The sequence below is a fragment of the Canis lupus genome, chromosome 21 (genome assembly GCF_048164855.1).
Source record: "Canis lupus baileyi chromosome 21, mCanLup2.hap1, whole genome shotgun sequence".
Taxonomy (NCBI): Eukaryota; Metazoa; Chordata; class Mammalia; order Carnivora; family Canidae; genus Canis; species Canis lupus.
Window position 1 is genome coordinate 34,411,373 of NC_132858.1, and position 13,771 is coordinate 34,425,143.

A 13,771-nucleotide genomic window follows, 5' to 3' on the forward strand; every position below is an offset into this window, starting at 1 on the left:
CTTGAATTGAAGTTTTGTCACTGTGTTGTAAGTGAGTTTATGATGACAGTTCATCTTTGATAAGTATTGTGTTGTTGTTCAAAGGGAGAAGTTGTACATAGTTTGAGAAATAGAAATGAAATTTAAAAGAATTGTATAATCAATCCAATATATATAGGAAATCGCATAATACTCTACTGTTAGAAACAAGAGGTCTTGAATGTAAGGAATTTCAGGTACTATTAAAGAGACAGATGACTAAGTCTATAAGCTCTCCCAATCAAAATGTTTTAATGCATGTTCTTATTACGGGTAATGACTACCAACTCTTGTCAATGACATAATTAAAGAAAGTTAAATCACTATTAATGGAAGCTGGATTAGTAAATGTCTTTATGATATTACAGAAATAAAAACTTTCATTTTGAAGTTATCCACTCGATATTTGAGAGTTATGCATTTGTTTGAAATTTACTCTGCAAGTCCTGCTAGTATAAATTCTATCCACTAAAATGAAGGACATCTTGGTAAAAATAGACCGATCTGTGTGTAACAGAACGACTTGCAGTGACATCCAGGTAATAAATATACTTAGCTTGAAACTTAAGACTCAGTTTGCTGTTTAAATTTGGACTATCTTCACCCAGGTTGGCAAATTTATGAAATCAACTCTTTTCTTCTAGCCACCTATGGACATTCTGACAGAATCATATTCTTAAAGAATGGGTCACCTTAGAGTAAAATTTAAGGCACTGTGAATAAGAAAAAGAAATGTGTATAGATTCCAGTTGTAGACAATGCAAGCTATTTATAGATATGTTTAGATCCTTAATCTCAGTTTTAAAGTATAAAATGTTGACGTATTATTAATTACATAAAAATGTAGGATATTAGATAGCATATAACAATATCCTTTAGGCGATTAAGCATCACAGTATCTTTTTTCCCCCAAATTGTCAGAAACCCTTAGGACCCCACCACCTTTTAAGAAGTTATTACTGTATAAAAATATTTGTGCTGTCTTGGTTTTCTGATGCTTCCAAATATCAAGCTTATAAGATTATAACTTCCATCTGTGATAGGTGAGTAAAATAGAGGTCATCTTATTGTCATCTCCCAATAGAATGTAGGATTGTAATTCTATGTTTACTAATATGTTCAGGTAGTCATGTTTTCTTTGCAAATAATTTGCAGGAACTCTTTTTTTTTTTTTAAAGATTTTATTTATTCATGAGAGACACACAGAGAGAGGCAGATACACAGGCAGAGGGAGAAGCAGGCCTCTAGCAGGGAGTCCGAAGCGGGACTCGATCCCAGGACCCCGGGGTCATGCCCTTAGCCCAAGGGAGACGCTCAACCGCTGAGTCACCCAGGTATCCAAAGAGCAGGGGTTTTAATCATATCTAAAATAAAAATAGGATGATTGCTCTTTTATTTTCTCTCCATTACCCATTACTGCAGAGGGGGAAATTCCTGGCAACACCCTTTGTGGTGCTTCAATGGACACTCATTTAATAGATGAATTCTATATAATCTGTGTAGGCAGTGAATTTGATCCATAACATACCTATAGTCTTAGAGAAACATGCTAGGTTTCAATGGTGGTTTATTGTATTTAAAGTATATTAAAAACCTAATAGAATAGTATCAGTCAACCATCTTTCTTTTTCTTTCTCATGAGAGGTTACATCCATAAAATCAAAAAAAAAAAAAAAATCCAAACACTGGAAAGAGTGACAACAATTGTTAGTTTGGGTCATTTCAAATGTTATCCTCCATCTCTTATTAACAATGCCCATTATATTTTTGGTGCTATTGAATACTTGCATAAATAACTGAATTCTTCCCTTTGTATAGGCCTAAGTAAATGGGTTCCCCATACTTTGAGCTATCCCTTAAGGCTCAAAAAAAAAAAAAAAAAAAAAAAAAACCAACGAAAACTCCAATTCTGTGGAGTGAAGAGGATCTTACAATGAAATCTAGATTTTCAAGTTTAATAATTCTTCTTTAATGGGAAGTCACGCTGTGGGTGCTTTTTTTTTTTTTTTTTTTCCGGAGATGTGCTTATACTTACTAGGGAAGGGAGAAAGAAAAATGAAGAAATCTGTCATTAGCAGAAATTTAAAAATACAGTACCGTAAAAGCCATGGCTTGTCTGAGGATTTGACAGGATTCAATATAACCGGTAATATTTCTAAATACTTAAATCAGCAGAAGTTTGCCAATATAGGCAAACAACAAACTTCCAATTAGTAACTATTGTTCAATGTTACTTTGTCTTCATTTAGCCGTATCCATTAGCACTTGTGTCACTTGGTGTCCCTTCTTTCAAGTTTAATGCCTTGTCAGTAACTGTATGGCTTGGGCCAGGGGAAAATGTCCTCCAAATATCTGTCTTGTTTGTAGGAATATGTGACCATATTTTTTGATCTAAGGTCGTGTTTTTTCCATGGTGCTTTCTATAATGGCCTCTCTGTGCTGCTTTAGTTTAAAAATACTGAATGTGAACACTGATGTAAGAACCCTCACACATTCCCTTAACCATTCTCCTGGGAATTGGTAGTTCTGAGTTGCTTTCTTTTCATATTCCCATCTCCTGAAAACATTCCCCAAGGACAGAGATAGTTGAGGCTTTCTGTCCATTTGTTTTTAACTTGGGCTCTGTCTGGAACACCCCTGTGCCTGCATATACTGCCTCAAATCGCCAAGTCTGTCTTCTTCTGGCTCTTAACGCTGTATCTCGCTCAGAGACAGGTCCTAGCCTCCCATTTGCATGTAAATAAATAAGGCCTGTGGTCACTGTGCTCTTAGTTTCTTAACAGATACCAAAAACCTAGAAAATGAGTGATTGCCTGTTCAATTTTTTTTTGCCACAAACCATTTTTCTTTCTAGTGCTGTGTGTTTGTACATAAGAGAAAAACAGAACAAAACATCTTAATTACATTGTCTTATTCTTAAAGCAAAAATGTTGAAGAAATTAGATTTGATTTACTGAAAAAGATCATTACAAATATGCTTCTACACACAGAAATACACTCACAGTAAAATGCAACCAAAATTGAATTTTATGCTACTGATACGTATAATATTACCTAAAATCAGGTAGGAGTAAGAGGAGTCATTTCGTGGCTATTAGGCTCATTTGTTCTTTCTGCATTTTTAATAAAAATAAAATGTTTATGAGCACATTAAACATTTACATATAGTAACAACTGAGAGCCAAAAGTTAGACACAAATTGGTCATGAGTAAAAAGTCAGTGCTTCGTGTGAACTAAATATTTTGGATTAAACTTTCATCTGGAAATGATTAATACAGGCATCAGATCTTCATTAATCTTTCTTATTAGATTATTTTCTCTTAAATGAATAGTAGCTATTGATTTGTGACTTCTTATTTATGATGGCCCATAACACAAGTTATGTCATCAGTCCCTATGATTTATAAACATTTTATCTGGAATGGCAAGATTTGGTGAATAAGCAAAATTTTATTACTACTAATGGTGTATGATCTGTTTTTTTTTTTTTTTTAGATTTTATTTATTTATTCATGAGAGAGAGAGAGAGAGAGAGAGACAGAGGCAGAGGGAGACGCAGGCTCCACGTAGGGAGCCTGAGGCAGACTCGATCCCAGGTCTCCAGGATCACGCCCTGGGCTGAAGGCGGCGCTAAACCGCTGAGCCGCCCGGGCTGCCCTATGATCTGGTTTTTACGGAATTTTTCAAAATAACTGAACTGAGTTTAAACGATGCATTGTAGGGGCCTATGGATAATCCAACAGACACAGAATGCTATGTTGTGAAAATGCCCTTGCTCTAGTTATCACAGGTAAGAAATAAAAGCCACATTTTGAGTATCCTCGTTAGAAAGGTTTAGGTCAATGAAGCATTTAATCGCAAGCTCCACAACAGAGGATGAAGCAATGATTTAGGCTACGGCTGATAACCAGCACTTGCAGGAAGAACTGTGGAAGTAGTATCTTTCTTCAACAACTTCAGATATTAGAGAACACAGGGCTTCATCCGAGGGATCCAAAGAAATTGAGATTTGGCTCAAAGGCCAACAAATAATGAAGGCTGACTTACCTTCTCTAGAAGTTTATTACATCCGTTTTGGTCTTTAAGCTCTTTGTCTTAAAGATATAAATTGGAAATGGTGTACTTCCTTCGTAGGAAGTCTGAAGGCATTACTGAAATAATTGACAGAGTACAGAATTCTTACGGAGGGAGGCTGTTGTGGTAGCGACCTATCACATAGACAGTGATGGGCATCTCGTCCTGCTACTCGGAATCCTCAGGCCGAGAAAGAAAATCTGCTTTTGAATCATTAAAGATTGAAACAAAAACGATGGGCTTGACTGGTTACCTAAATCTGGACGGCAAGGCCATCCTCAGTTATGCAAAATACCCTTCCCGGGCTCCCGTTCTCAGGCCATTACATCCCACTTCTTTTCCCATTTGCTGGCTCCCGCGGCCTCCCTCTTTCTAACGGGCAAAAAACAAACTAAGTTAAGTCACGGCGGGGCGCCTTTTGTGAGGTCCCTCCGAAGCGGAGGAGGGAAACAAAGAGCAAGCCAGAGAGGAGGAGAACATAAAGAAAACAAATAAGGCACAAGGAAGGGTGCGAGTCAGGGGGAAGGGAACATCTCGGGGTCAAGAGGCAGAGAGCGGCCTACACTGTGACAGTTCGCTCCGCCGCTGGGCGCTCCGGCTCCTCCCGGGGGGCTGCCCTCGGGGGCTGGACCTCGACTCCGGAGTGGGAAGAGTCGCGGCCCCTCCACAGACCCCTCGGGAAACTAAGAAAAAAAAAAAAAAAAAAAAAAAGCTCATGAAAAATCTTATAGCCATCGCCAATCGCCGCTTTTACCCATACGCAGGTTGGTCGTTCTTTCCCATCAGGAATGGTATTCTCTTCACTTGCTGCGGAAGGCAGCCCCAGCGCATCACGGGGGGCCCTGCCCACGGGGCGCCCCGCTTCCACCCGGGCCGAGGCCGAGCCCCGGGGGAGGCCTGAGCCGAGCCCCCCGCTCTTTCTGGGAGGCCTGAGCCCCGCGCCCCACCGCCCCCCTGCGCACCTCCAGCCCCAGCGCCCCGATCCCTCGCGCCCCTGCACACCTCCAGCCCCCGACCCCCCGCGCCCCTGCACACCTCCAGCCCCCGACCCCCGCGCCCCTGCACGCCCCGAGCCCCCGCCCCCCCGCACGCCCCGAGCCCCCGACCCCCGCGCCCCTGCACGCCCCGAGCCCCCGACCCCCGCACCCCTGCACACCCCAGCCCCCGCCCCCCCGCACACCTCCAGCCCCCAAGCCCCCGCCCCCGCCCCCGCCGCACACCTCGAGCGCCCGTCGCCACCTGTTCCCGCTGCTTCCCCTTCGCGGGCCTGCGCCCTGACCCGGGTCGGCAGCCCCGCAGGGGGCCGGGGCCCGGGGCCCGGGGCCCGGGGCTCGGGCGGGAGTCGCCGCTGCGCCCCTCGGGCCGGCGGGTCGGGCCGCACCGTCCTCGGCCCGGGCCCCGCGGCTCCGTCGAGGCAGCTGCGCCCCGGCCCCCGGCCCCCCGGCCCCGCGCTCGGCGGCGCCGCCCGGCAGCGGGCACAGCGGTGCTCCAGGAGGCGAACCGAACCCCTGCGGCCTCGGCGGCCCGAGGACCGCTCCGCGCCCCGGGGGAGGCGGGGGGCCCGGGCGCGGGCAGAGCCGCGCCGGGCGGTGCAGCCGGAGGAGCCGCCGCCGCGCTCCCCTCCCCGCCCGCTCCCCTCCCCGCTCCCCTCCCCGCTCCCCTCCCTCGCGCCCGGCTCCCCTCCCCGCCCGCCCGGGCCGCCCCCGCCCCGCCCCGCCCGCCCCGCCCGCCCCCGGAGGAGCCGGAGCGAGCCTCCCGCCGCCAGCCGCGTCTCCGCCGCCGCCCCGCGCCCCCGGCCCCTCCCCCCGCCCCCCCGCGGTCGGGGGCATAAATCGGGGAGGAGACCGGGAGGCAGGGCGACGGCGAGCGCGGGCGCCGGCCGACTCGCCGCCTCTGTTCCCGAGTCGCCGCTGATGGCGGCGGAGGCGCGGCGGCCGCGGCGCGGAGCAGCAGCCGGAGCCGGAGCCGGAGCCGGAGCCGCGCGCTAGAGGGTCCGCCCGCCCCCCGCCCCCCGCGCCCCGCCCCTGCCCGCCGACCCGCCCGAGGCTGCCCGCGCCCCGCGCCCCGCCGGCCCCTCGACCGCGAGCATGGCTGCGGGCCGCCTGCTGGCCCTGGCGCTGGCGCTGGCGCTCGTGCAGGCGGCGCTGGTCCGGCCCGCCGCCGCGGAGCCCTTCCCTTCGGCCGTCACGTAAGTCGCCGGCGGGGCCGGGCAGGGGCGCGGGGGGCGGGCAGCGGGCAGCCGGGCCGGGCAGGGGCGCGGGGGGCGGGGCGGGGAGCCGGGGGCGCGGGGGGGGGCGCGGGGGCGGCGGCCGAGCCGGGCGGGGGGCCCCGCGGTCCCGACACGCCCGCCGCCGGCCCGCCGCGCCCCAGCCCTGCGCGGCCGGCGCCCCCGCCCCCGCCCTCGCCTCCGCCCCCGCGAGCTGGGCCGCCCGGCCGGGGGGGTGGGGGGGCGGTGTCCAGCCGCACGCGCGGCCCTCCAGGCCCGTCCGGGAAAAGTTGTGCGCCGCCCGCCGTCCCGCGCTGGGCGCCCCGGGGCCCGCCGGCCCGGATGCTCGGCGGCCGCTCGGCCCGCTCGGGGTCCGGGTCCTGGTCCTGGTCCTGGTCCTGGTCGGGGTCCGGGTCCCGGGGCCCCGCGCCCCCCGGCCCCCCCCGCGGCCCCGCCGCTCCTGCCCTTGGGGCGAACACGGCCCGTTCCTGGAGGGAGGGAGCAACGTCTCCAGAGTCCCCTGCAATTTCCTCTTATTTTTAACATTGCTAAAATGACTTAAAAAAAATCCGCTGCTGCTCTGGAAATAGAATATTTAAAGGTAACTGTAGTCACGCGGCAGGAAGGGAAGGGAAAATAATAGTTCTCTTTTCTCTTAGGCTGGAAAAAAAAGAGGCAAAGTCAGTAGCTCCTGAGATACGCACGCACCTCGGAACGGCGCCGGGCGGCCCCTCGGGCGTCCGGGCAGAGCCTTTATTCCGGTTCTTGGAGCTACTTTAAGGCTCCCAGGAGCAGGTGATCTTAAACGGATGAGTCCCTTGAATGCGTTTTACATCCCGAAAACAAAGCCGAGGTGGCCTCCCGGGACTCCTGCCGCGGGGCCGGCCCGGCTGCCCTTTGTTGGCTCCGCGCGGCGGCCTGGGCGATGCTCCCCGGGCTCCGCGGGTCGCGGCGCCGCCGCGGGTTCAGGATGCGCCCGGAGGCCTCCCTGCCGCCCGCCCGGCCGGGGCACAAGCCCAGGGATGCGCCGTCTGCCCCGGAGAAGGGGAGCGGCGAATAGTTTTTGTCCTTGATGTGCAGTCCTGGCCCTTTTTCAGATAATCTCCCGTAGGAATGATTGCAGATCCTTTTCCTTACGAAGCGAAAGGGTAAATGCCATCTGTAGATCGTCGTTTAATTGGCAGGATGTTCCAAGCGGAGATTTTGAAATATATAGAGTAAGGATTTCTCTGAAGATGCTTCAGAATCATCCACTCCTATTAGGGAATTACACTTTTATGGATGGAATTCTTTATTCGTTTGGCCGCTTGGCCTATAAAACGAGAACTCCAGTGACTCGCCTTGCATTTTTGTCAGATAAAGAAGTGGCTCTTTAAAAAGGAGCCCGTGTGTGCAGCTTACATATTTTCAGTGTGTTATTTTTAACGGACAATTTATCAATATTTCTTTCATTTGGAGGGAATGCATCATCACCCCAGTGGAGGAAACTGTGACTTTCTAAAGCTACAACAAAATAATAGCCTTTTATTCCTGAACATGCCATGATAAAATACTAATGTACAAGTCCTTATTGTGAGAAGGACGTCTGCAAAAAATGCTGTCCTCAAATTCAAGTGACTTAATGTTTATGGTCAGAAATTCACTGGAGACAAGAAAGAAGATAAAGAAGTGAAGAAAAATAGGAATTAGGAAACCACAATTTCCTTCCTTTGAAACGATTTGAAATTTATTTTTTAGCAATAGAGATTTAAGACATTCTCAAATAATAGGAAATATTAATTATTTGGTAAGGTAAAAGCTTAATAAAAGACCTTGTAGAGAGCTAGGTCAGTCTCCTGTAGGTAACATTAACGCTATTTGGATAAGGCTTGTGCGTCTTCAGTAATTTATTTCAAAAGTTAAAATACCATCTTCTGAGGAGAGGAGAGATGATAGTTGACATTTGTACTTCTTGCTAGGTTTCTGAATAAACTTTATGAAATTTTAAAAAGTGCAGTGTTAATTTTGTCGAGATATGCCATTTGCCTTTCTTGCAAGAAAAGAATTCATACGGGGTGTTTATCATGCTAAATCTCGAATCTTTGGAAAAAAGATTCAAGTTTATAAACATTCAGTACAAAGATTATGGTATCAATAAAGGCAAATTATTGCAGTCCTACGTATAAATTTCTCTGGAAATCATTGATAAGTTCTTTTTTTTTCTTTTTTTTTGACAATTTTATTTTTCCCAGAAAAAGTGGTATCAGTAGTTTTTAGAGGGAGAACATGCCATCAACAGAGTATAAGATTAATTGTGCACTCATTGGAGTGGGACCTCTCCACTAGAATTAAAATTACTAACACGGAGCTTTATTTTTCTTTTAAGTAGTGTTTATAGTGATATTAAAGGCTTAAGTTTTAGTATAATAAAACAAATAATGTATCATTTTACATTTCTTTTAAAATTTTTTTCTGTCTTAGTATATATTCTCAAATAGCATTTTCTTCTGGATTTAGGTATAGTTAAACTGTTCTAAGACTTAACACTAAAATAACAAGGTTCCCCTCCCCCCACCAAGAGAGCAATTTTGATACAATTTTTTTGCTAGGCTAGGCTTTTCTTTTGAAAATGATTGTCTCAATAAAGTGTGAATCATAAATATGCCATATGGTAGCCACCACCTAATGCATGTTGGTTTATATATAAATGGAAATCCCATCATTTTCATGTTATAGTATGCACAGCTTATACTGGTAGTTTAAGATATACTTTTCAAAGAGGGAGTTCTTGCTTGTTCTAGAAATAATTTCTTGGCACATAAATGAAAACACTTCTATTTTAAAACTCAGAATAATATGTATGTTAGCCAGTATTGTAATGTTAATTTGAATCTGTTGCTCTTTATTTTAGGATCTATTTACAAATCCCGATTTAAAAAAAACAACTGTAGTTATAACTACTGTTAATGTTAAACTCTTAGTCATATCAGAATACCAATCAGTCAAGAATAATTGGCTGAGAGCCCATTGGTATGTGGGGGATTTTAATATAAAGTGTGTAATTGGATACATATATTAATAAGAATTATAGATATCTTTGGGAAATAGATAAATCTCATGAAAGAATAGTGCTTTGGAGTTTAAATACTTAAGATATGAATATTTTTTCTGTTACTGAACAAATTTATATTTAAAGGCTGTAGAAAATAAGTTTATGACATTGGAATGGATATCTTTTTCATGTGTTAGAAATGACATAATTATTTTCATTTGGTTCTAACAATTTCTTTTCACATACTACATGTGCAAGGAAATGTACCTTAAGATACAATATGAGGTAAAATATTGTGTAAATTAAAACCTAAAAACAATGAACGTTAATAAATCCCGTTCTCAGATCTTTAATTTGTTCTCAGGAGATTAACTGTGAGACAACATTTATTATTCTACAGGTGTATGTTTAAAATATGCAACAGTAGGTCTATTTTTCAGAAAAGTAGTATCATGGTGTTAAATTTCTTAATATTTACAGGTGGGTATAAGTGTAGCTATTTGGATTGGCATTTGAGTGAGCATTAGGCAGACCATAAAGGATATAATCTAAAAAACATTTTGGGAAGGTACAAGAATCTAAGCAATCTAAAGCAATCTATTATGACTAAAGGAAATAAAATGTACCTTTATTATCGTGTATGGCTTTCACTAGTTTAATTTTAACTTAGTGCATATAAAAATAAAATCTATAGCAAATTGTTCATTTTGAAAACAGAAACTTGACCACTCTTTTTATTCAAAGAAACCTGGCTGTGTAGACACTTTTCTGTTATTTCTCCAACACTGATTAAAAGAAATAATAAAATACTTTTCATTTTCAGGTTTATACATAGTAAGGATTTGCAAAAATATAAATAACACCTGTAAATTCTGTATTCACATTTACTGTTTAGATTTTTGAGTGTACATAAGAAATAACAGTGCATTTGGGACTTTTTTACATGACTTTAAAATTGAATCCGTAACAAACTACTACTTAATTGGTATGTTTTCTGGAGTATCATTTAAACACATACACAGAAATTTCTCTTCTTTTCCCTGTTTTGTAATGTGGATATAGATTTCCAGGAAAGTAATCTATTCTTCTCAATTCACATCTTGTTTTCTAATACATGTCTTTGGACCATTTATAACCTTAAACTGGACACTTAAATGGTTAAAGTATATTTTAGGGAAATCATCTTTTTTGCTGATTTCCTTTGGTATCTTACATGTATACACACAATCAGTTCTATCATTAATGTACTTAGAAGTTTGAAAAAAAAATCAGATTTTTTTGCAGTGTTACTAAAAAGTAACATTTTGTTATAACTAAAGTGTCAACTTTTCCATCATTTGTAGTAGTATTTCAGAAAAGCGTATAAGCTGCTTATCCTGCGGAAGGAACTTGGTTCCATCGCATCCAGTCCTCATTTACTTAAGACTTGTAGTGTGCATCAGACACCGTGTCAGCCACTTTTTCTTTTCATGGACTGTTTATGTCTAGTACAGCGAATGTCCCCAAGCCTTTCATAGGCTTGCTTTCCAGTAAACTCTGAACTGCATCAAGATGGTCAACCGTGCGGCTTACAAGTGATTTATTTTGTGTGTGCCTGTGTCCAAAATCATGGAACTGGTTGTATCATATTCTTTCCACATTTGAAAGAAAAAGGCAATTGACTTTAGTGTCAATTGAAATAAAAATGGTAGTACTTTGTGAAAAATATTGTACTTACCTTTTCCTTCAGGGTCTAAAATATTAACACTGCATAGTTAGATAATTTGTTTACTTTCCATCACAGTATTTTATTCATTAGGTAATATTTTATTACATATGGACATATACACAGACACACACAGGTGCTTGTGCACGTATTTCTTTTAACCTTCTTCAAGTGGTTTGCTGTGGTAGAAAAACCTCAGTAAGGTAAATTTATTAACAGATATATATGCTTGAAGATTCCTGCAAATCTACAACTGTTTTTAGTGGCTGAATCTCTTTTAAAATATTTTCATAACACTAGCATTTTAGAATAATTTGTCAAGAGAATCAAATGAGTTATTGTATACAAAAGCAGCTTGAAATGCTCAGGTCCTGTAGAGACGAGTCATTAACATAATCGATGAGTAGCAAATGAAGTATGATTTTGCCATCTTTTTAGCAAAATAAGTATGCGAAAGAAACTACTGCATTTGAAATGCTGGGCACCTGCTAAAAGGCCTTTGCATACTAAGCAGTTTTTATTTTGGCCATTTAGATATGGGATACTTAGATATTTGTAAGAATTAAACATATTTGGTGTGACATGCTTTAAGAATAAAGGATAAACATGAACAGTTTTAAAAAATATATTTGTGCAATATAAACTGTTAGGTTTCTCTTATAGGTTTATATAACTTGTAGTAATTCAGCATTATTGCTCCTTTAAAATTGCCGTTTATACAAATATTAACAAGATAATAAACAAGGAAAAGATTGACATTGTGGCCTCAACGAACTGGCACACTTTTACAGTTAATTTCAATAATGCAGGATCAGGTTGTTACATATGAAGCAATATTTAAAGTTCTCTTTGAATATGAATGCAGGATATTTCTGGCTAAATGTTATTTTAACATTTGCTTCTGCTGATTTTTTTTTTAACCATATGCTTCTGCTGGATTAAAAAAATTAGGATACATTTTAAATTGTGTCACAAATGGAAGAACAACTTAAAGTAGAAATGATGGCAATGGATAATGGTGTTGCCCATTTTAAAGGCTTCAGATAATCTTATTGTTAATTTGAAGTTACTTTTCCTGAGTCATTAAAAATGTATTACAGTTGTCTCTGGGCAAACTGAAAAAATAACTCCTGTATTCTTTTATTCAGATAATTAATTGCTCCTTCTCTGTCTCTCTTTCATACACCTACATACACAGTTACTGTTAATCATGATTTATTATTTGCATATATCATCAAATCAAATGGGGAGTTTTTGATTTGCTTTCTCCCAGTGACCTGTGACCAGACCTCAGGACTTTCTCCTTTGCATCTTCTTTGACTGTTTCAGGGGCCTTTCTCTTACCCTCGGACATTTCTGTCTATAGGGAAATTGTTGAGGAATTTTGATGTGGAGAGAAATCTGTAATACATGATCAACAGTTCTACCAAAATTGTCAAACAGTCTAGACAATTGTTTCTTTTGACATTTCCCCACCTACTGTGGGGGATAATTAGGGGAAAGGAGGAAGAGCTAATAAAATTGTTCTCTGTCTAAGGTGCCTACTGTCAGGCTTTAGAAAGGGATGGTTAGGCATTAATGATGTCTTATTTTGAGGGTTAAAAGAAGAATGGCTTAGTAAAATAAATGGACTCGGGCACACTGAGAAAATCTGTTTTAGGAATGCGATCAAGAGGTGTTGTGGTGAAAATGCCATGAGACGTGATGCAAATGCACGTGGGGCAAACAAAGGAGCCTTCTGATTAACGTGGTGTAGATTTACATTAAGGATGCTAAAAGGGCAGCTGGTCATTTTTTAAATTTTCTTTTTTCTCCCACTTCCCAAGTGAGCATGGCTATTCTGGAAATTATGTTTACTGAACATCAGATTTATGTATAGAGAACTAAATATATTATGGACATTCACCTTAGAAACCAAAGAAGACAATATAGTTGTCTAGGTCTCAAAAAACAGAAGCAATTAAGCGGTATTTTTTAGGGAAACCTTAGGATAATGGATAATTAGATAAATATTAGCATGACACTTTATTAGAGGCTTAAGTGGCGATCATCAAAAAATAAGTAAATTTCTTCAATTAGATTATAAGGAATGAAATAACTCACAGGTAGGTTGGCTTCTAGGTAGTACATTTAAGACTTTGGACTTCTGAGTACGTGGTACATGTTATGTTTTAATTTACACCGTCTTTTTTTTTTAATGTCTCCTGCTTCAAATATTTTTAACATCAAATGTAATTTAATGATTAATGCAGGTATTGTTATTCAGTGTGAATTATGCAGTGCACTAAACTACTGCAGAGCATCCAAAGTGAGGAAGAGAGTCCCCGAGGAAGACATTCACATCTCCAAGGCCTCTATAAAGCAGCAGGATCTGAGGAAGAGTACAGAGCATGTTGAAGAAACACTGTCTGTTTTATGTTAAGCATAGGGTTTCTGGGTGTGGGAAGAGATGTTGGTGGGACTGGGCCATTGGTTTGAGTCTAGGTCATAAAGTGTTTGCACCAGAGCTGTGTTTCTGTATGACCTAAGTGGCGATGTGCAGTGTTCACAACAATGTGGACGTTTGTGGTGGCCTAGGTCTGCATTTTCAGACAATGTTGGCCTTCATCCTAGGGTTTTTTAAATTGAAAAGTAAAAGTAATACGTTTTGAATCATAGGATGTAGATGATAGATTCAAGAGGGCCAATAATTGAAGCGAAGACAGTGAGAGCAGTTAGTGAAACACTGCAGAATCT

General features: G+C 42.9%; 1 protein-coding gene and 1 long non-coding RNA gene across 9 annotated transcripts in view; one reads left to right on the forward strand and one right to left on the reverse strand.

Annotated features, from left to right (window-relative positions):
- Positions 1–1,223: 1,223 nt before the first annotated feature.
- Positions 1,224–5,421, reverse strand: LOC140613010 (uncharacterized). The gene is made up of 3 exons (XR_012014135.1): positions 5,314–5,421; positions 3,073–4,776; positions 1,224–1,382 (listed from the first exon to the last, which is right to left on the reverse strand). It is a non-coding gene; the product is annotated as an uncharacterized lncRNA (long non-coding RNA).
- A 736-nt stretch (positions 5,422–6,157) lies between these two features.
- Positions 6,158–13,771, forward strand: part of CACNA2D1 (calcium voltage-gated channel auxiliary subunit alpha2delta 1) — a 475,442-nt gene continuing 467,828 nt past the window's right edge. For all 8 annotated transcript variants that reach the window (XM_072791358.1, XM_072791360.1, XM_072791359.1 and 5 more), the window contains exon 1: positions 6,158–6,281. In XM_072791358.1, coding sequence (XP_072647459.1) covers positions 6,181–6,281 — 101 coding nt within the window. In that variant the 5' untranslated portion in view covers positions 6,158–6,180. The remainder of the gene's footprint in view (positions 6,282–13,771) is intronic.